General features: G+C 46.9%; 1 protein-coding gene across 3 annotated transcripts in view; it reads left to right on the top strand.

Annotated features, from left to right (window-relative positions):
- Positions 1–5,471, top strand: part of PIH1D3 (PIH1 domain containing 3) — a 10,162-nt gene extending 4,691 nt beyond the window's left edge. For all 3 annotated transcript variants that reach the window (XM_027663189.1, XM_027663188.1, XM_027663190.1), the window contains exons 4-7: positions 143–248; positions 2,073–2,169; positions 2,959–3,044; positions 5,312–5,471. In XM_027663189.1, coding sequence (XP_027518990.1) covers positions 143–248; positions 2,073–2,169; positions 2,959–3,044; positions 5,312–5,447 — 425 coding nt within the window. In that variant the 3' untranslated portion in view covers positions 5,448–5,471. The remainder of the gene's footprint in view (positions 1–142; positions 249–2,072; positions 2,170–2,958; positions 3,045–5,311) is intronic.
- Positions 5,472–22,230: the final 16,759 nt, after the last annotated feature.

The following is a 22,230-nucleotide window of genomic DNA, read 5'->3' as shown; positions in this document are numbered from 1 at the left end:
TCTTCTCTTTTCCTTTTCCTTTTCCTTTTCCTTTCCCTTTTTCTTTTTCTTTTCTAGAACAATATTCTAAGCTTTCAACAAACCTAGAGGAACAGAGACATTTCAAAAAGGTGACAGTGGGATTTTTCCTCATCCCATACAGGTACTTTTCAAATGAAATCTGAAAACAGGAAAACTATTTGGAATACAGAGGAGGTCCCAGAAGGATCTGAGTTTGATGATACCTGGGACCCCAGGGAACAGCCAGAGTAAGTGAGCTGAGACTGCCCTCATGGGCTTTACACAGCCTTAAATTTAATGAGATTTAAACAGCATCCACTGCATTGGGGTGACACAGCCTTCTGAAGAGCTCGTGTTGCAGAGGAAGAAAGGAAGGATATCAGTGTTGCATCTAAAGCAACATGTGAGGAGTGGTTTTAACGCTTCTCTTCAAACCTTCTGATCTCGTAACAGAAACATGGTGTTGATTTTTCCCATCCTAAGTTTACGTGCAGCGTCAGTTGCTTGTATAAAGTGGGATTAGGAGAGGAAGTAGGTCAGCAAAATGATTTACTAGCTTGAAAATATGCCATTTATGTGAAATACTTGCTTTTTTCCTGCTGCAACCAAGATGGATCCATTTTTTCACACTCATAAATTCATAAAGTACTCCAACTTGTATTTGCATTTCAAAGATTTAAGCTCTGTAGAGACAAATAGTACTGCAGGAAGGAAAGCTGTATGCAGGCAGTTTTGAGCTTTTAAATTCTGTCATCTTGGTCTGTCAAAGGGACAACCTAAAACCAGAGCTTTTTCTCTTGCTTGTAGAAAAGCAGTAACAAAAATGTTCTTGAAATGGATACAATCAGGCACGTCATTTGTGGTTTGCAGAGGTCAGGAAGCCCTCAGGGTCAAGGCATAAAGCAGCTTTTGCATTTGTAATTGTTGTGTTCCAGTGCCATATCCTGGGGTGTATAATGCTGGAGCAGATGGGCTGTAGCCTGTGAAGCTGCACATTGTACACTGGTTTGTAGGCCAAAATCCTCATTTTTCTCTGCATGTGAGTCATGGTGTGAGGTGTTTGGTTTCCTGCTCTAAACACAGGAGACACACCTGAACTTGGACTCAGCATTTCTCAAAATGATTTGGCATTCACCCTCACACACAGTTGTTCTTGAGGTGGTCACCTGTGAGGTGACCTCACACCTCTTTGTATTAGGGGCACAGCAGAAGCTTTTCCCATGCCTTTTTCTGACCCTTTCCCTCCCCAGTGCTTCTCTAGCCTCAAACATTTGTGACTCATATTGCACAGATGAAGAAAGTATATAAGTCTTTATAACAGTTCATCAAATGAAGTAGGGCAAATGTCCCACATGGAAAACAGATGGTTACAGCGGTGCATCCAGAGCTATGAGACACTTTTGTCATTGATTTGGGAATTATTACATAGGCAGATACCCACTGGAGATGTGAAAGACTTTCCATACACTCTTTCCAACAGCTTAGACAAGTGATCCACCCCACTTATTTTGTTGAATTTAGTAGGAGTAACATATGTTATAAATACAAATTTAGTTTGTATTTTCTCATTCATTAATTATCAAGAGCAAGGAAGTTTGTGATTGTACATTTTGTAGATGTGAAGGGGAAGAAAATAAATGTTGGCTGAATGCAAAACAATTGCAATCTGACTGAAGAGTGTTGTGCTCAGGCTGCAAGAATATGTTGAAGGGCAGAACAGATCACAGGTGGTGATTGTGACATCCCCCTTTTCAAATCCATTTCTCAAGAGTTTGTGGTGTTTGCCTAGTTGATAAGTGTTGTATTCACTTAGGATGCGTTTCCTGATCCCATAAAGGCTGATTAGGGAAGTAGAGGCAGCATGGGGAGTGCCTTGGAAGGTGGAGTGAAGGATATTCACCTGTTTTCTGACTCCCTCAGTCATGGCTGTGAACAGAAACCCAGTGCAGATGGATTGAAGCCTTGAAGGGAGACTGAATGATGAGAATATTTACAGTCCTCTGAAAATGACAACCTCCTTTAGTCTCCTGCCCCTTCTCCAGTGTTCTTAGGCAATGACTTCTCCTTCTCAGGTATGAGATTTTATTCAAGCAGTCTGTGGGAACAGAGGATGTCTTCTTTGGGATGACAGGGAAGGACCCCTCCACCGCCTGCTGTGAGGATATAGTGGTGAGCTGAGCCTGGATCTCCAATCCCTTCTTTTTGCTCTTTCTCTGCCTTTTTCCCTCTTCCCAACTGCTTGAGGGACAGACTGTAAACACCAAACTGTGCTGCTGCCTTTGGCCTCCTGTAGCATTTTCTTGTAGTTCTTCAAGCATTTGTGGATGATATTTACACTTGCTAACACGGGGAACTCGTGTATCTCCTCAAGCACCAAGTGTACTCCAGGGAATCTGTGCAAATGCATGTGCCACCTGTGGACTTAAGGGAAATAAAATGTAGCTCTAAGCAGAAGTTTCATCTTGGATACAATTCTGGAGGGGAGAGGGGCTGGGAAGGAGATTGTTTTCATCTGCCTGCATTTTTCACAAGGTATATATATAGGTTAGCAGGATGCTACAATACTGGCAGTCCTTAAAGTTACAGGTGTCAGATCCTGTCCCATCATTATATAATCAAATACCTCCTTGGTTTCTGAACTTCAGGATGGGTGGAACTGCTGTGTTATTTTTCTAGCAGAAGCAAACCTTCCCTGCAATACACAAAGCCTGAGACTTTTGCTGGACATAGAATATCTCTCAAGCACATTAGCAGCTCAGGATTTTTAAGAAAATAGGATGTCAATTGACATCACTAAGCTATTGAAAGCAATGATTATCACCCTCATATATTCTGTGATACAAATTACCTACTCAAAATGTTGCTCTTTGACACTAGCATCAAAATATTCATGAAGATGAGATCTTTTATGGCTTGTAGGGCTACGTATGTAATCAAAGCCTCTGCCCCTCATTTCAGATTAAAATCAAGCTGCCAGAGACAAAGTACTCAGACATCACATTAGATATCCAGGACAAGGTTCTTGACCTTCGAACTCCCAAAAAGTAAGTGTAACACAATTGACAGAAGTGCAGGACAGTTAATACCTTCTTTGAAATGAGGTTTAAGCAAGCCTTCAAGTGAAGGCTGTCTGGGAAGCAAAGTTAGAGATGGGGATCAGATTTATTAATTGCACATGAGAAATAGATATAGACAAAAGTAAACCATAGGTGTGCAGTGTGCTGGCTTTGAATCTCTGATGCTGCCTAGTAAAAAACAGCTTTGAGACAGATTTTGGCTACTTAAACAGCAAGGCCTCAAGGGCTTGAAACATCTGGCAAAAAGCTGCCCCAGGTTCTTGAAGGACATCTTGTCTAGTATTTCTGAATAGTAATTTGTGCCAGTACATGACTGAAGGTGGTAAAAAATGTGCAGATACATTTTCAGAAGCTGAAAGCCAAATTATGGACATATCCAGGCAGGGATGCAGAGATGAAAAAGTTACAAGTTTTCCCCAAAGATATTTCCTTTGAGTTCTTTTTATGGGGCTGTTTCAAGCCTACGAAGATAATCCACTGACTGTTGGAATTTTCAGCCTTCCTCTGTCTTTCCCTCAGTGTACAATTGTCCTGCCTGAGATTGCCAGATAATTCCCATGTCTGTTTTGCTTGAAGTCCTTTTTCAGAAAGAGTGCTGTCATAAGAAAGCTTAATCCTCTCTGGACTGACTTGCTGTATTGAAAGGGATGTGGGAAGATCTATATGTGAATAGCTTTCTGCAAATAAATTCAAGGTGCAGGCCATGGATTAAGGCCAAAATAAGTTTTGTCTCTAGTAGACTAACTATAGAAAAGCCATTTTTCTCACAGCTAAAGCCAAGCAAAGTCAGTTACCCCGTGCTTGGTTTTAACCCAAAGATGCAACAGGGGCAGAAGAAAGTTTGGAAGTGCTAGTTCTGAAATGGAAAATCAGGAGGAAGAATTGGTCAACTAATGACTTGCAGAACCTATGGGCAGTAAAAAAAGATGGCTTAATGCAATACTGCAGATGTAGGAAAACCTCAGCATCCTTTTGCTTTTGCAGTTCTATCTTTTTGGTGAGTCAGATCTGCCATTACCTTCTCAGTACCCAGCTGTCTGTAGTCACAAGCCTGGCAAATAAAAAGTTCACTGTAAAGCTAATGGTTGCTTGGGTACAGCCTGAACCAGTGCTGCTTTCACAAATATAAGTGCAAGCCTTCTCAGTATGAAAGAAACAACCAAGATTTCAAGTTCTACGTGCTGAAAAACACTGTTCTCTCACAGATGGGTAGGAAGACTCAAAGGAACTGCTCCCAACTCTGTGGTCCTGGGGCTGCTTCTAAGCCAAGCTGATTTTAAGGACTTCTCCAAATTACAGGAAATGTCTTCCTTCAATATTTGTGGTGCAAAGGTGTTTTTACTGTACCTCTTTCAGCCATGGCTCCTACAAGACAGCTGAAAAGGTCTGAAAAAGAATCAACAAAGCTTAAACCCCAATTTGAAGAAACCCTCATCTATGCTACCATGTTATTTTATTTTGCTGGGCTTTGTAGAGTTTGCCTGGGCAGATCTCTTGATTCTACAGCATCCTGGATTCTCTTTGCACTTTCAATAGAGTGGAGATCCAAGACTGGCCCATCATTCATATGTTAGTAAATAACCCTGGGATAAGAGGGGAAAGAGTTCAGACTCTGCATGAGCAAGTAAGTTTGAACTGTCATCAGTGAGAAGAGTGAATGAATCCAGACTGAGATATCCCTGGGAAGAGATAAAACCTGGAGGCTCGTCAGCCATTCCAGGGAAAGTTGTGTCTGACATAGTAATGGACTGTGGAATAGTTCCTGAGTCCAAGACCCAGCCTTTCTTTTTTGTATAATATTCCTGAGCCACAGGCAGAGGGAGATCACTGAATTAATCTCCAGTGTAGGTTAAAATCCCAGCAACTTCATCAGCACAAGTCCATTCCCATCCCTGGACTGTGCTTTACAGTGCATTATCAGTGCAGTTCCTCCCTCCCCTGCATTTAAAATGCAGCACTGTGCAAATGCAAGAGCAGTGGAGAGAGCCTGCAATCCATCATTGGAAAGCACTGTCACAGCCACAGCCAAAGGGAAGGAATAGTGCTGGAAATGTTTCAGGGACCATCTAGTTGTGCATCAGGTACTGCAGGAACCCCACGACCTGTCACGGGAACGAGATATCTTGGAACATTCTCTGGGATACTGACTGGAGAATTGCAGGAGTAACTTGCAATGACATCTCAGTTGCTCACCTGGTCTGAGACACTGAAAGTCACTGTGTCCTCTTTTACAGGAAGCTGCTGCTGCACCTCCCCTACCCTGTCAACAGCAAGGAGGGTAGAGCTCGTTTTCTCTCTGAAGAGGAGATCTTGGAGGTCACCTTGAGAGTATCAAGGCAGTTTGATTTCATAAATTTTTCTGACGGATAGAGAGATAGAGAAAGTTTGAAAAAAATAATCTTCTAGTGTGAAGTCTTCTTGAAACCCAACTTGTCATGAAATAGTAGATTGTTTCCCTTGAACAGCCCAGGGGGAATATCTCTGGAGAGGGGAGTCAGGAGGGACACGGCACCCACAGGTACTAAAAGCTGAGCCTGTCTGGCTCTTGTGCTGCTCTGGTTAACTTTCTGCTTCCTTCAGTCTGATACAGGCTCTGTGAATCAGACAGTGGGAGACTGCAGTTCTGTCAGCCAGAGAAAGCCTTTTGTGTGGTTGTGGCTGAGAGGTAGCACAGTGAGTGTCTGGTCAATGAGTCCAGTGCTCAGCTACTGTTTCAAGACTTGCAAGTGTTAATATCCTTGCTTGGGCCCCAGTGCTGTGGCTGGGGCCAGTTCAGAATCTCCTTTCACCCTTAGTGAGAAGATCATCAAAGCTCTTCAGGGATCCAAATCCACATCTGAGGCTCCTTTACGCTGGCAGAACAAGTTAACCAACTACAGTTGGATTGTTGAACATCTCAGCTCTTTTGAACAATTTTTGACAATGTATGGTTCAGTGTCTTCTATTCACCTCCAGTGTCTATTCACCTGGAGACAAGATGTCCTCCAGCTATTTTTCTGATCTTTCCTGATTAATAAAATAATATGTTCTAAGGAAGAGTTCCAGTTACCTCTGACTCTGCCTTCTCTCTATTATGTCCCCAGAGACCTCCTAAAAGTTGAGATAAGAGGAGCTTTGCATAACAAAGCATTACTCAAAGGGCTGAAAGGCTGCAAAATCTGTTCTTTGGCCTTCAGGACCAATCTAGAGCTACAGAGAGGGGTAACCAAGATGTTTCTCTCACCAGCTGCGGGTCAAATATATTCTTTTAACATTGTTAATCCTGCAGAATACAAAGGTACTTGCTCAGTGATCAAAGTAGAGAGGACAGGCAGGCCCTGGCATGTTAATGGTACACTTAACCAAAACCTTGTAAGCACTTTCAGAGCAAAATGGCTCAGAGTCCTGCATTCTTCTGGTGCAGAAGTAGAGGAGAATAACTGAGCATCTAGGTTGCAGACAGCACCCATGCAGCTAAATTTGTGGCAGGCTGTAATGAGAAGATGGATTGAAGACACTAACAGTGAGTTTAAAGGTATATTTTCTGGTTTTTTCAGGAATTTTCAGAATTCACAGTATCTTTGTAATAAGATTGTGTCGTAACACCAGGAAAAATGAAATTGGTGTCTGGACATTTCAACCACTGCCCTGAAAAGTGGTCCTGTTGCTTGGGTCAGAATAATTCTAATCAACTTCTGCTTTAGCCTTAATGGACTGGAAAGCAGATGCCTCAGTTATGATTCATCACAAGCTATTAAATATGCCAATAACACTCAGGGGCTACTCCAATTTGTATTTGCTTAAGTTTCCATAAATTACATTTGAATGTCTCTTATTCCAAAGCTGTGGTTGAGAGGAACAATGTAGATGTACAAAAAGGCTGAGATCATTCCTCCTGACTCACTTTTTCCCTCCTGTGCTTGCCAAACAAGCTGTTTCTTGGAAAAAGGTTACCTTTGTGGTCCCTAGACAATATGCTGCTTCGTTTTTGCATTCCTTATACACATTACAAAAAAAGTGGAAGATTGACTGATATTTATACACATGTGAAGATAACATTTGTCCAAATTATTTCAGTGTCTCCATGGCAAAGCAGATGCTCTTCTGAGCCCTATTCCAGTGCTCTATCCACAAGGTTATGTTGCCTTTATAGCTGGCAGTAGTAATTTACTAAGCCTTACATCATCAAGCTCTGCTTAATTTAATGTCAGTGTTTGATACTGAAAACAATGGTGAGTTTGGCTCCTTGTGCCTCTCTCCAGTGTTTTAGTTTCTTATGGAAATGAGCATATGCCACACTGGTATCTGTATCGTGATTCCTCTCCACGTATTTTTTAACCTGGGGACATTTTTATCTGCATTCAAGAGACAAAAATCTGAGGTAAGTATGTTTTGTAAGAAAATCAGCTGCTGAATAGAAAAGGGAAATAAAAATTCGTACTGCCTAAGGGGGACGTTCTGGTGTGATTTCTTGTACCTGCTGGCCACCCACCCTGTGCACCCAGAGTCCAGGTTGCTGCAGGTCATCCACAGGACTCCATGAAGGGAGGATGGCAAGTTGGTGACACAGCAGGAAAGGGAAGGGGACATTTGCTGACAGGGGGAAGCTGAAATCACACTGTGAGGATATATGGACATGGGACAAACTCATAGGCAGCCAGGCTTCGTGTGTTCCACTGCTCCAAAGCACATTTCAGGAGGGTAGAAACACTGTTCTGGTGTTTGCTGTGCTGGAAGTGTCCACCCCTGACTGCAGCATCATCACCTGGAAATCCTCTCATATTCTTACTTTCTTCCTATCAAGGACACAGGAGCTGCCCTAGGCAAAAGGTTGGGATTAGGTTGTTTGGAGGATTTTTTCCAGTTTTATCCCAAAATAAAACTGATTGAAAGGACAAGCAGGTTGTCAAACTTCCCAGAAATCTGGAGGCTGCTGCCAGCTACAAGGGTTGACTTTTTTGCAAGGGCTTGAGGGCAGCTTTGCTTTGTTGAACTGGCACTGGCAGAAATCCTATAGAAGGGGATACAGAACCCCCTTTGCCTCTGAACATCAAGGCTGCTGCCTAAGTGCCACTCCAACACCTGCAAGCATCTTAATTAATCAAAATTATGAGCCCAGTTAAACAACCCAGCCATTAAGCCCCAGCCATTAAGCATCATCAAGCTTTATTTGGATCTCTAAGAAACAACTTGATTAAATGTATTGCAGTTAAGGAGAGGGTACTGTAGATGTGGAAATGAGATAGAGGGTTGTTTGCAGTAGTATCCCAGTAAACTGCAGGTTGTCATCTCTCCTTGTTCACACATTCTGTCCTCCAGTTGTGGCTGGAGAGCCACCATCCCCATTTTGATCTGTTCCTGCCTTCTCTCAGAGCTATGCTGGTGTGCTGAAGTACATGGCACAGCTTGCTCTCTGAGTTTCACCTCTCCTCGTGTTCCCCTTTGTCCACACACTGCCCCGGGGCCAGGATACTTGCCTCGTTCTAGAGCTTGAGAAAGACAAAACCCAGAACTGTTGCTCTGCATGAACACCTGAGACAGTTCAAGAACTTAAATTTAGATTTTTCCCTTAAAACTGCAGGATTCTGGGCTGCTCTCATTCCCATGTTCCTCCAGGTCTGTTGTTGGTATCATCATATATCCCTTCTATTTGTTTTTAAAAGGAAGACCACTTAGTTTTTCTGCCGCTCAGTTTCAAGTTTGTATCCAAAATTCATACATAGTTATTCCACTGTGTGAAACGCTGCTTTAGTGGTATATGCCTCCCTCCAGATAAAGTTCACCTAAAATAACTGAGCTGTATTTATATGTATGGAAAGATCTCTTCCCCTCATGTTGGAGCAGTTGCCTTTAAACCTGCTGGTGTTGGCAGACCTTTACCCTCTGCTCTACAGCACCTGCAGCTGGGATTCATCCTTGTTCTCTGGGATCCCCTTCAAGAACTGCTGCCTCTGAGGTCATTGTTTTCTGCTGATGGTCTTGGCTCCAGGGAAGGCGCCTGGAATATGTTGGGGGTTGGGTTATTTGTTTTGTATACTCTTCACAAACAGGAGATGATTTCTCTCTTTGTGTCTCTCTTCACTCCCTGCCGTCACATGCGGGTAGAATTCACTTCCAGGTCGTGATGAATTCAGTGGATTGAACAGCATCACTGCTCTTCCTTTTCCCTCATGATTGTTTGTTCTGTGCTCATTTTGAGGGACTTTGATCCTTCTCTCCTTTCCTAAGTGCTTTATCTCCCTTCCCTCGATTGTTCCCACATTAGGGCATTTCTCACCGGAGTCTCCTGACAGATTTCAGCTGACATGTCTGATCCTTACTGGATGTACCCAGTGGGGGTGAAGTGTGTGATTCATCTCCCTCCCTCAGCTCAGTGCTGGGTGAAGAGCTTTGTCCTTCCTTGCTGCATGTCCAGTCTGGGTGGGTGGGGAGGGGACACAAGCAGGAGCACCACAGGCACATCCTAGAGTGTGTTCAGGCAGTTACACTGAAGGACCATGACACAAAAGCAGCAGATGCTGCAGGTGAAGGCAGGGCTGTGTGAGGAGGGTTGACAGAATTGTGGAGGAGCTTCTTGAGTCTTTGCTTCAGACACAGCCAGTCCCACAGGTCCCTGGTGTAAGTTCTGGTTAGGAAGAAATGAACCAATTCAGAAAAAGTCACAACCATTCAGAATTCCAGCCTTTCCCAAGGCCTGAAAAGTTTCTCTCTGCTTCCTGATGTGTGTCTCCATGTCTCAGATGAGTACTTACAGAAGTTTTAGAAATCCACTCCAGGGAAACAGTGATACAGGCAACACAGGAGTGCCTTTGGAGTACTTCTCTCAATCCACTGAAATCTTTCATCATTTTGGGCTTTCTCATCTCAAGGTCTCCCTTTCATCTTTTTTCTCTACCTTCACACACTCATTTCTGAAGAGAAGATCATAGGGAGTTGCCAGAATGATGGCAGATACTGTCCACCTACAATCCTTAGAGACCATTTCTATTTAATTGGGAGCCTCCTTCGTGGATCCCAGCAGCCTGACAGCTCACTTCTGGTGCTGATCAACTTTTTTTTTTTCAAACCATGCTGTTTTAACTTGATAGTATCACAGCCCAGCAGAGACTGTCAGGACAGCTAGGTTGTGTATTTACTGAAACAATTCTGTGATTCTATTGGCAACCTGTCTCCTGCAGCTGCTAAGCAGAGAGGAAAAAAAAAAAAAGCCATACACTTCTGGAAAATTCCTTTCAGGCTGGAAAGCTGTGTAAAAAGGGACAGGACAGGAATGAAGATGGACACAGCTGATTTTGTTAACTCATAAGATCATGTGGGATTTGGGGCTCAGGGAATAGGGGGGCACGTAGGACTGAAGCTGTGTTGTAAGGCAGAGAGCAGCAGGCTAAATGGTGGGGGTGGAGTGAGACAGTGAGAGTGGGGGAGCAATGTGTGTTGGGCAAAAACACAATTGGGAGAAGAAAGACATTATCAAAGTCTCTTTAAAATGACTGTGTTGAAGGGGAAGGTCAGAGCAGACAATTGTCCTGAACTAAGGGCAAGTGAGTGTCACCATCACTGGAAATTCTGTGCAAAAAGAAGCTGTGGGAAGGGGACTGTGCCTGGAATAACTATGAGGTCTCCAAGAGGGCCTGAGTGCTGAGATCACGTAGATCTATTGAACTGGGAACCCTGTCTGGCTCCAGGGGTCACCCCAAGGGGGCATGTGGCAATTACTTTTATCAACAGTGGATGAAAGTGGAATTGGAGTGGGAGGAGTGGGAAGTTCATGAACCCTCTCAAGTGCTCCCAACAGCCTCAGTCTGTGTTGTCCTTGCTGCACCTATTTCTGGGTAAGCAGAGTTAGTGTGCAGTGCCTGGGTGACAGATTGCTGTGCTCTGACTTGGAACAGTGGATGTCACATCTAGTTTTAGGCCTACATGCACATGCCTGCTTGTCTCTATCCTTTTCCCTATTTAGAGCAGCCCGTGTTTATTAAAAAAACCAACCAAACAAACAAAAAAACCAAACCTACCCATGAAAATAAACAAAAACCCACCACAAGCTGTTGCTCTAGGATCAATAGATAAATGGGGGAATTAGAGTTGTTGTTATTCTGCAGCCAGGTGCTACCTTCAGACCAGGAGTAGGGCATCTCTTGGATGTAGAAAAGGGTTTCATCATCTGGAAAGATTCCCCAAGGTTGCCCTGAACCAGTGCTTGGATAAGAGGGTTGAAGCTGATTAACTGTTTGCTTTGTTTGATATGTATCCTGAATGAAGAGAATAGCTGAAGTCATAGAAAACCCCATTCCTGTTCTCTTTATTCATGAATTCCCGAGTTTATGCTCTCTGAGTTTATTTAAATTGGACCTCTGCTTCTATTTGGAAGTAATATTTTTGTTTTCTTGGATAAAACATGTTTTCCAACGCTGTTGCCCCTCAAACCACAGCTTAAATCAAGAGAATTGTTTGTCCTTGGAAGCTGTAATAATAATATCTGAAGAAATCCATGAGACACAACAGGAATTCATTTGTAAATTAATGACAGCTGAGCTACGCAGTGCAGCATAAGGATGATCAGGGCAGTTCCTGGGCAGCATTTACCAGGCTAGATTCCTTTCTTTGAAACCCCCAAATATATACTTTTCCAGGGAATATGCAATATGCTGGAGCAGCCCAACTGTTGTTTGCATTTAATGAGTTTAGGAATTGGTTGTCACAGCACACAGCTCTTGATAAGAGTCTGCTCACGTCCTTCCTAAGGCCACGAGACCTCGCTACCCCCTCAAGCCCAGGGCAGTGTTCATCACACCTGCAGAGATTTTTCCAAAGTTTATTGGAGGTATCAGTCAGCTCACTTTGAAACAGTGCCACTGCAGAGATTTTGTTTCTGTTGTCAGTGCAGTCCCTGCTTTCAAGGGGAGTGTGCAGAGTGAGCTGCCAGGGTTGCTCCCGTGATGATGCCACAGTGTGTGTGTGTCTGAGCTTTTCGGAATTGCACACTGGGATTTTCTGGAGCATGTTAATGCTAGCTGCTCTTGCTCAAACACCTGATAAAACCAAAGCACACAGAGAGCCCGAGCACAACTGAAGAAACCCTGGTGGTAATTCCCTGAGGGAGCTGGGAATGAGTTTGTGTGCAAGATCTTTATCAGAAGATAAGCTGGTATAGTAAACAGGGATAACTCTCCCCCTAAACTTGGGATTGCTCTTGGGGGGGGGGAAATGGGGTCCTACAGTAAGTATGGACTTGAATGCCAAAGCTCTGCCTCAGTGCTGGGGGGGACAGAGCAGGCCAGTGGTGGTACATTACAGCATCACTTGGGCTATGAGTCAGACCCAGACTCGTCACCATCATGTGGCTTTCCCGTCACAAGGACGTGTTTGTCCCCTCTCATACTTGCATTGCTGTGTTCCTTCAAGGAGAAGGAGCCAGAGCTCAGTCCTGTGGCTTGCTCTGCCACAGGTCTGCAGCAAGACACTGTGCCCGAGGGAGCAGGCCTGCCTCAGTTTTCTTTCTGCAAACCCAAGTGGCAGTGTGGGGATGGAGATGCCCATGGCCAGCTGCCCTCCTGAGGCAAAGGCTGGAAGAGAAGCTGGGGCTGTTATCAGCCCTCTCCCATGGGATAGAGTCCCATGGTTTTCCTGCCTGGGAAAAGTTAAACTGAGGCAACTTTGCCAGTGTAGACAATATCTTTCAAACGAGAGCCATGAGCTGAGCAAACCGAGTCTCGTTTCTATGGATCTGCCTCACGGTGGACATGGGAGAATCTTATATGGACCTTGGTGATCAGAGCTCTCTTGCAGAGCAGGATGTGTCTACCATCCACATGGATTCAGATGCCTGAATCAGCACACTAGTTTCCCCAACAGCGGGAGCATCCATCAGTGGGTTTATTTTCCATCTAGATGCTTGTTGATATGCATGGTGTAAAAACCATCATTCCAGCTGACACTGATAGAGGCGTAGAGGTCTCACAGTAATTAACCACCAAGCTCAGATGTTGCTGAGAGTGGGAGAGGAGCTGCAAACAGCACACTACTACCATCAGCTGTCTCTTTCTTTAAAAAAAAAATAATAAATCTGCCAAACAAGTTTAAATTGCTTAGAAAGCCCTGGGAGTGGGAAAGAAAATTGAAATTGCTCGAGGGAAGAAAGAGAGGCAGATCTGTGGCACTCTAACAGAGCTGCCAAGAACCCAGCTCAGAGAAGCTAGAGAAGATATAAATCATGCTTGCAGTGACTTTGCAGACTAGAAGGGGTTAACCACGTGCTAACCTTTCCATTCCCAGCACCTTAGGCTAGAAGGTGAAGTTAGATCCCCAGGGAAAACCCCTATCTCCGAATACAGGCATGGAAGCTGTACAATGCAGCTGGTGTTTGGTTAGAGGCTGATCCATTAAAGCCCCACTGCCTGTATTCCCAAGGCTGATCATCAGCTTGAGCCTCAAAGGAAAGCCAAACACGCAGCACCTCCAGCCCCTGTACTCACAGGCAGAGACGCCGGTTCTTTCATTCGCTGAAGAATCACTTCTGCTTTCTAGGGAAAGAAGAGTTAGTGGATAGTGGGGCAGCCACTTTGGACCCTCTTGCCCAGAACTGGGCTGCAGCGCAAGTGCGGGTGGGATGGGTGTTAATTTAAGTGCCCCCTTCGCTGACCCAGAGCCCCCCTCGGGGTCTCGGGATGCGGCTCCGCCAGGCGCGAGTGACGCAGGTTTGTTTTTCTGCCTCCGTTTTATCTTGCTGAGATCTGGTCTCCTGACTTCTGGCCTGACACGAGCTGCAGGCTCGTTCAGGTTGCCTCGGGAGTCAGACATTCCTCCCCAAATCTTAGCTCACCATTTGCTGCTGCTGTCTGAACTCGATTAAGATAAGGGACTGTGGGCAGGGACACGGCTACCCTCTCGCTGATGCAATGCCAAGTGGGCTCTGAGCTTTCAATAAAAAGCAATTAATGGTAAAGCAGACTCCTGCAGTCTCTTCTATTTCTGTTACTTAGGCTTTTAAAGGCAACAGGATCACAGTGGCATGACTTTCTTCTCTAGCCAAAAAAAAGAAAGGAATAGCACTTAATCTAGTGACCTCACATTCATCTTCTACCCTTTATTAGCACCATCTGTCTCCTCCTGCCTGTTGAAAGGCGACTGTGCCTGTCCTCGTTGCTGGGACAATACAAATATTGCTCAATTACAGCGATGCTCTAAATGTAATTACTCAATTGCAATGTTAATTGAATTATTTGGGTTTAATTATTCCATTAGGAATTTTGTCAGTACAGCTGAAGTTGCTTGCTTTCTCTCTGGGCTAACACCACACTGCAGCATCTGGCCCCACAGGGAAGGACTGGTTTTACTCAGATCTAGTTAGGCTGGGGAAGGTCTGGCACTGATCAGAAATGGTGCTCTCAAGTTCAAGGACAGGTGTCAAGGCTGCACAGACCTTCTTTCCCCTTGTCAGTGGGTTTCCATGCACAACAACACTTGTAAGAAGAGAACAGGGACTATTTATGCAGCAATAATTTTATGTGAGAGCCAGTGACAAAGATACTTGTGAGGGCTCTGTAAGTGAAGGAATCAGTCCTAAAAGATACTTGGCAGGAATCAAAAGGACCAGTTGCACAACGTGAGCCTGTAGTTAGGATGACATATAGCCAGCAAGACAGACCACAGACCACATAGGGGCTGAGACAGGACTGCAGAGAGGAGCTCCACCAGCCCTTGAAGTAAATTCAGCTGGGCAGACAGAAAACTGCTTGGGGTTTGCTCCTGATTCATTCCTAGGAGAAGCCAGATGAAAAGAGTTAGGGTTAGGTAGACATGGTATGTGACATGGTATGCCCTCACCCCTCTTGAAATTCCCAGTTTGTATTGCATGGACTCCTGGAAGCTGCTTTCCTGCCTCCTTGAGTCTAGGACAGCTGCTGCCTCTTCCAGGGAAGCCTGGGTCTCCTGTCCCAGTATCCTGACACTATCAGAGAATCACAGAATTTGTTGGGACAGGAAGGGACCTCTGGAGATCATCCAGCCCAACCCACCATTGGGTTTCCTCAGTCTTAGCATCAGATTCATGGGATACACTATAATTAAGGAGGGCACTCAAATCTTTCCCTCCCTTCAACCCTATGAGCTCACTTGGTTGATGTAAGACCTGCAGCACCAGGTTAGAGCTGTGACAGGTAGACTGGAAGCTCTTCACCCACAGGCTCTTCTCCTGTGAGCAGAGCTCAAGCTGTAATGCATCTGTTCTGCAGCAGCCCAGAACTCTGACTGCCACAGGCAGCCCTGGGCTTTGTGCTTAATGTCTGTGCTGCGCTTTGTAAATCCTTCACTCCTCTTAAAAGCTACTGCCCTTGCAGCTCTGAGAGCAGAAGTTCCTGGGATTTGCAGGCTGAGGTACCACCCTTCCAAGAGCCAGCAAGGCAAGGATCTCTGAGGGTGGGAGATCTCTGGTGTCAGGGGTTTCCTGGTGTTATGTATCTGATATGTATCTTTTCTTGCTGGGATGGCCTCCCTGGCACTGTAGAGCCCTGAGGGGTTCAAGCTGCTGAGACAGTACTTCCTCAATCCTTGGTGACTGGTGATCCCAGGGAATCCTTTTGTCTCTTTGGCCCACCACCCTCCTCCCTCTGTCTGCCACAGTGCAAGTGCTGCATGGGAACTTTTATGGACCCATGGGGGCATAGGAGAGGAAGTAGAGGAGGGAGCTCCCAGCTCTCTGCCAGGATCCTGATGGATAATGGCTCTGTGTTCCCACCATAACATCATGGCATAGGGGTTCCTGTGAATAACAGAGTTGTAGGGTGGGACTGGTGGGACAGGGCTGGGGTACAGAGCAGCACAGCTCCCTCCTGCCCTCGTCCCCTGGGATGAGATTGGAGACCTGCCTCTGGGTGTCCTAGGGCTCTGCTGCTGTGAGGAGCTGGCTGAAGACCTGAGGCCAGGATTCCTGCCCTCCTGATGGCTGTGTGATCCAGCCCTCCAAACTCCCCCTCAAACAAATGGAGAGCTTATACCAAGCTCTGGGGAAGAGTAAGGGCTGAACATCCTGCAGAAAAACTGCACAGAATGGCAAAAATAGCTCCTAAAAAGCCTCAGAAGCTGAGTGATCCTGAGGGCTGCTCCCACTGCCTTGGGTGCCACATCTCTCCTGTGTAGCTGCAGAGCACTCAGTTTGCTGCTCAGGACACATTCAGCCCATTGTGTGGCACTGGTGGTTTGAATTTCCCAGGCTCTTTCCTGTGTTAATTCCCATGTTCTCCAGTAATACACTCATGAAGTCTCTCAATCCTCTTCCTCTCTGTGTCCATGTGTACACACAAGTGCCTTTCTTCTGCAGCCTCATCCCAGTCCGAGAGGTATTATCCCATCACCATTATCTTCAAAGCCTTGCCTTTTTCCAAGTAAACAAAGAATTGGATTTCCATCCCTGCAGTATCTCAGGATCTGTACCTGCTCTGTTTTCCTGTCTGCTCTCCAGGATCTCATTATTTCATTTCTGGCAGATCAGGCCTGTGAAGCTCAGTCTTGCAGAGTTGCTCCAGTGCCAGCAGATGTACCGAGGCACTGACTGGGGTCTCCTGCTGAGGCTTCCTGGCTGTTCCTGTGGCAAAATGGAGTGGACTTACCGGGAAAGCAAATAGCCTGGCACTGGGGACCCTTCACCCACTACCCTCCTCTGCCTCAGGCTCTGTGGTGAACTCTGAATCCTGAAAGCCTCCTGTTTGAAGCAGGAGAGGGTGAGGAGGGCTCTGAGCATCACCAGGGACCTGGTGTTAGCCAGGGGCAGTGCAGCAGCACACCAGGCACGAGGCTGGAAGGTGGGAGATGCAGGACTGAGCAGGAGGCACCTCCCATTCCCTGCCAGCGCTGGCGCCTGTGTTGGGGCAGGTTTGCTGTAAATCCATCCCCGTTTACGTCACAGGCAGGCAAAGCCAAACCCTGAGGGTACTGGAAAGCAGTCTCCGGATGTGTAATTTTGTTCTTTTGACTCTAACGCCTTATTTAATATTTCACCATCTCGGCAAGGCGTTGCTGTGCCAGAGACACCCACAAAGGCCAGCTGGAGGCTCAGCCACTGACATTTACATTATTAGGCTGGGGCTCCGGAGCTCAGTGAGGTGAGCAGGATCCTTCCTGTGCTCCTAGCTGGAAATACAAGGTTTGCAAAAACTTTTGGCACTGACTTTCAGCACTGATCCAGGTGATGATTATAGATGGCAGAGAGGAGTCAGGACAACGTTGCTTTCAGAAACTTTGCCCTGAGTTTTCTTTAAATGCAAAGTCTGGACTAGGGTGAAGCCATCAAGAAAGGTGTCAGGCCCTTGATAAACACACTCCCAAGTCAGAGGCTGTTTCCCAGTGTTCCTGTTCTGAACAGCTTCCAGATCCCCTAAATACACAGGTTTAAATAATTGCCCTTCAGTTTGGAAATATTGGCTCTTCTCTTGTATCAAATAACACCTAATGTCATTGTTGCTGAAAGCAAGTAGGATGAAATTGCCTGCCTTATTTTTCCCGGTTGTGTTGGCTTTATGCATTTGGCAGCATTTGGAGTCAAATCAATCTTACTTTCCTGTCCTGGACAGGTACTCAGTTTTGCTGATGTCAGGGTACAGCTTTCATGCAGAGAGGGGAGAGGAGGCAAAGTGTGGCTGAGAACACAGGGAACTGGGAGGGAAGCTTGAGGTCACTGCATAGTCATAGAATGGTTTGGGTTGGGAGGGACCTTAAAGCCCACCTCATTCCATCCCCCTGCCATGGGCAGGGACACCTCCCACTAGCCCAGGTTGCTCCAAGTCCTGTCCATCCTGGCCTTGGACACTTCCAGGGATGGGGCAGCCACAGCTTCTCTGGGCAACCTGTGCCGGGGCCTCACCACCCTCATTGTAAAACATTTCTTATGTCTAATCTAAACCTGCTCTCTGCCAGTTTAAAGCCATTACCTTTTCTCCAAGGTCTGTGTGGCCAGAGCACCAAGGCAATGTCTCCTTCCCTGGAGGTCCCAAGGAGGGGAGCCAGGCTGGGATGAGAAAATGCTGGTGCTTGGAGGTTTCTGCTTCCCTGTGGCAGGCAGGGTTGGAGCTGGGCATGCCACAGCACTGCTGGATGTGTAATGCAGACCCCCAGCAGCACACACAGACCCCTTGGGTGCCACAGCTGCCCTGGAGCTCTGGGCTGTTGGTGCCTGCTGGGAGCATCCCTCCTGCTGGAACTGCCTTTATGTATTTTGTCCCTTTGCTGCTGCAGACTCCTTGATTTCACTTTTGAGGTTTTATCTTTTTTTTTAACCCTGGAGCTGCTCTGTTCCTCAGTTTCCCCAGCTGTGAAGCAGGGACAGTGCTGCTACCTTCTGCAGAAATGGGCTGGCAGAGGTCTAGAGGACTCAGTTCTGTGAGTGCTGAGGTGCTGTCATGCTTGGAGGTGTGTACCTGCTGCAGCTGATGTGTTGCCACCCTGCTCAAGAAGCTCTCCCTGTGGCAAAGCTGACTGGCTTTAAGGGGCATTGATTGCACTGGAGAGGAGTTGAAAGGGACAGTCCTCTGTCCTTAGGGCCTGTGTGGACCTCTGACCTGTGGACAGGGTGTCAGATAACCCTTGAAAGAAGCAAAGGTCAGAGGTGGGTGTTCTCTGCTTGTGTCAGGCTGTGGTCTCTGGCACATGAAACAAGTGTACAGCATCCCCTGTGCTGGAGTGTTTAAATGGCTCACAAAGTCAGAGCTCTCCTTTCCTTCCCTGTTCAGGGGCTGTCTCTTATCTCCATTGCTGTAGATGCTTCCTTTCATCCTCTTCAAGAGGCCTCCTGCTGCCTCTTAAATCGTTTTGTTCACCTTATTTAAATACTGCAGCCCACTCCAAAACCTGATAAGGCTGAGTGAGGGTGATGAAGACCACAGCTTTCCTTCTTGGCCAGGGGCTGGGGGTTGCCCACCGTGTGGGGGTGCCAAATCTGTTAAAGGGGAGGCTGGTGGCAGCTGGACAGTGCCCTGCCATGTGTGTTTTGACCTCCCAGGGCACACAAATCTTTAAGAGGCTGCTGTATTTTTCAGTGGTGCTGGTTGTGAGCCTTTTGCTTTATTAAACTGCCTTCATCTTGACCCGTGAGATTTTTTTTTCCATGCCATTCTCCCTCATGCTGAGGAGCGGAGGGATAGAGCAGCTTGGTGGACACCTGGCATCCAACCAAGGTCAACTCACCACAGGAGTGCAATCTTCATTCACAGCTTTATTTGTGCTCTGACTGCTTTGGGCTATAGTTGCCTTTAATTGCTGGCTCTGCTGGGGCTGGTTATGTCTCTTCCAGGGAATGGTTTGGAGGTCCTTGCTCCCAAACAATGAAGCCACTTACCACCACTTATCCTTTAAATCAGAGCTTATATTTAGCTGGTGCCTTCCATTCATGCTGCTTCTCCACACCTGCACAGAGCAAAGCCATGCAGTCCTGCTGTTCACAGAAGGGTTTGAATGCTCTCCTCCAGCCCTGCTGCTGCAGCTGAGTTGGGGTGCAGTGTCAAGAAGGACGTCCTGTCCCATAGTATTTGCCTTGATGCTGAGCCCAGTTATGGCAATTCCTTCCCTTTGATCATCTTTATGGAGTGAAAAAGTCCTCTAAGCACGTGCAAAATCATTAAAGCTCACACAGCCACCACACAGAGGAGAGAGCAGCTGAGAGTCTCCCTGTGTGTGAGAGCAGCTCTGCCTCTCTGTCATGGGGAGTGAAAAGCAGAGCTCAGTGAGGGGAGAAGGTGCTCTGGATCCCAAATAGCTGGAGACTTCTGAAAATGAGTGCTGTAAGCCAGGAAATGGGATTGTTTGCCCTGAAATTGTTATTCCTTGGATTTAATGCAAGCTGAAGGCAACTGGGAGCAGACCCAGCATTCCCCAGCCTGTTGTTTCTCTCTACACACAGAGACAGAAGCTGCTGCAAGAAGTTGCTTTCAGAGAGCACTGGCTCCACCAGCTAGAGCTGTGGTCTCACCAGCACCACAGAAACTGAGGCAGTGGGCAGGGAAATTGTCCTTCCCACTCATCCCCTCCCAGTGACTGTGGCTTTGGGACAGATAGCTGGAAAGAGATAGTGTTTTGAGGACACAGGGCCCTAAAATAAGACACTGCACCTTCATCCCTTGTCCCTTTGGTCCTGAGTGACCTGTATGCAGCAGGCAGGACACTTTCCCATTGGCAAGCCTGGACATGTGGTGTCATCTTTGAGCTGGTGAGTGACTGAAGCCCTGTCACAGCATTTCCCACACAGGGGGAGGGTTTGGGGCTGCAGCAGGAGCGTGTGTGCTCAGAAGATGCTCTGCAGTGCCATGGCTGGCTCTCTCTGCCAAGGACCACATGCTGTGCCGTCTGCCTGACCGTGCTCCGTGCAGGATGAGATGCCAGTGAGAGGGCAAAGAGCCCTCATCTAATTATTGTGCTATATTTGTACATGAGAGAGGGGAAGTGAGCAAGAGATACATACTGGTGCTGGGAACTCGATGGCCTTAAGTGGGTGAATTGAGACACAGGGCACTCTAATTTAGTTGGTTTGTTTTTTTTTTTCCTTTTGCACACGATTACTCCTCTTTCCCCTGCCTGGGAGGGCTGGACTACCTGTGGCCAGAGGTGGCTGAGGGGGGAGCAGAGATGTGTGTTCCCTGTGAGAGAGCAGGAGGGGTGCAGGGAGCAGCAGGCAGGGTCAGACAGCAGCAGGGGACAGCCTGTCCCACAAAGGGGGTTTGTGACAACACCCTTTTGGCGGTGGCCGTGCCCAGAGCGAGATGAAATGCACTGTTCTCTTGACGGGGTTTCAAAATGCCATTAAGGGATCAGAGCGTGCTCCAGCCCTGCGTGCCTGGGTGCTGGCAGCAGGCAGGGGAATGAAATAATTGATTGGCTTCTCCCTGGGATCCAAAAGGGTTTCGATGTCAACCCATTCACTGCGGTGGCTGGAATACTAACACAATTCATTTGAGCTGCAGCCCCGCAGATGGGCGACTGTACTAATGGCTAATCCGGGATGATGGATGGGCTGGGGGAGATGCTACTGCTGAGTAAGGAGAAGGCAGCGAGAGGAGAGGAGGCAGCAACAGGCTGGGACCCAGCAGGCACATTCCCAGCTGTTCCCCAGCCAGTGTGGGAGTCTGAGGGGGAAGACAGTGGGCAGGCAGGCTGGGCAAGTATCCGTGTCCCAGCCCCTCTGCTCAGGGTGGCCACACAAGAGGCAACGTCCGAATTTAGCCACCTGATTTTTGTCAGGTCTGGGCTACACAGTAACAAAGAGATGACAAGTCTTCTCTCGTCCTCCCCGCAGCCCTTCTTAAAACTCAGATATATTTATTTACTTTTAATTAAAAGTACCCTGGGATTGCCAGCATCCTCGGGTAAATGAAAGGCAAAGCTGAATGCAAAGGAGAGGGCAGCAAGAAACAAGATTAGCGACCTCAGGGGAGGGCGTTCACAGTAATTAGCAGCGGGCGGGGGCTGGCGTGTTCCCTGGCACACCAGCCCAAACTTCCTGTGCATCCAGTGGCTGGTCCCACCTCCCCAGGCAGGAGCACATCACTGTGTTTTGGGAGCATTGCTCCTGCTTTACAGTGAGCTGAGGAGGAGAGGTGGTGGCTGTGCTTCAAGGCAGGGGAAGGTTTGACTGTGTCCCACCCCCAAACCATAGCTTGTGCTGAGGATTCAGTTCGTGGCAAAGCTGGTGGCTCCTAGAAGGAGGACTGTCAGACCTCTGGTTCAATCTGCATAGGGGGGACCATGCTGGGCTCTCACAACAGCACCTTTCCACCCAAAAAGCAGCTTCCACGCTTCATGGACATGAACAGACTGACTTTAAATGGTTGCGGATCAAGGAGCCTCTCTTGGTTATTGATCACCTACTGATTACTCCAGCACTTGGTATTCAGCTTGTAAATAAGATTACAGGGTAAATCTAAAATGGGAGCAGGCAGACTATAAAATTCTGCTCATTTACAATAAGCTCAAAGAACTTTCCCTGCTCTGCCCCCCCCTCCAGCTTTATTATGAAGTCCAATAAAACACCCTGGGGACAAGAAGGAAGCGAGAGGAGCAATTCAAAGGGAACATCAAAAGGCACCTCTATTCATTTTGGCATGTTAAGTAACAGGCACAGAGAGATGCTCCCAGCCACACACAGCAGCTGCTACAAGTGCAGCAGCCCAGCCCTTTCCCCACCATCCCCAGC

Source organism: Corapipo altera, unplaced genomic scaffold (genome assembly GCF_003945725.1).
Source record: "Corapipo altera isolate COAL_440 unplaced genomic scaffold, ASM394572v1 107b, whole genome shotgun sequence".
NCBI classification, from domain to species: domain Eukaryota; kingdom Metazoa; phylum Chordata; class Aves; order Passeriformes; family Pipridae; genus Corapipo; species Corapipo altera.
The sequence above is the reverse complement of the archived record's forward strand: the minus strand, read 5'-3'. Positions and strand labels throughout refer to the sequence as shown.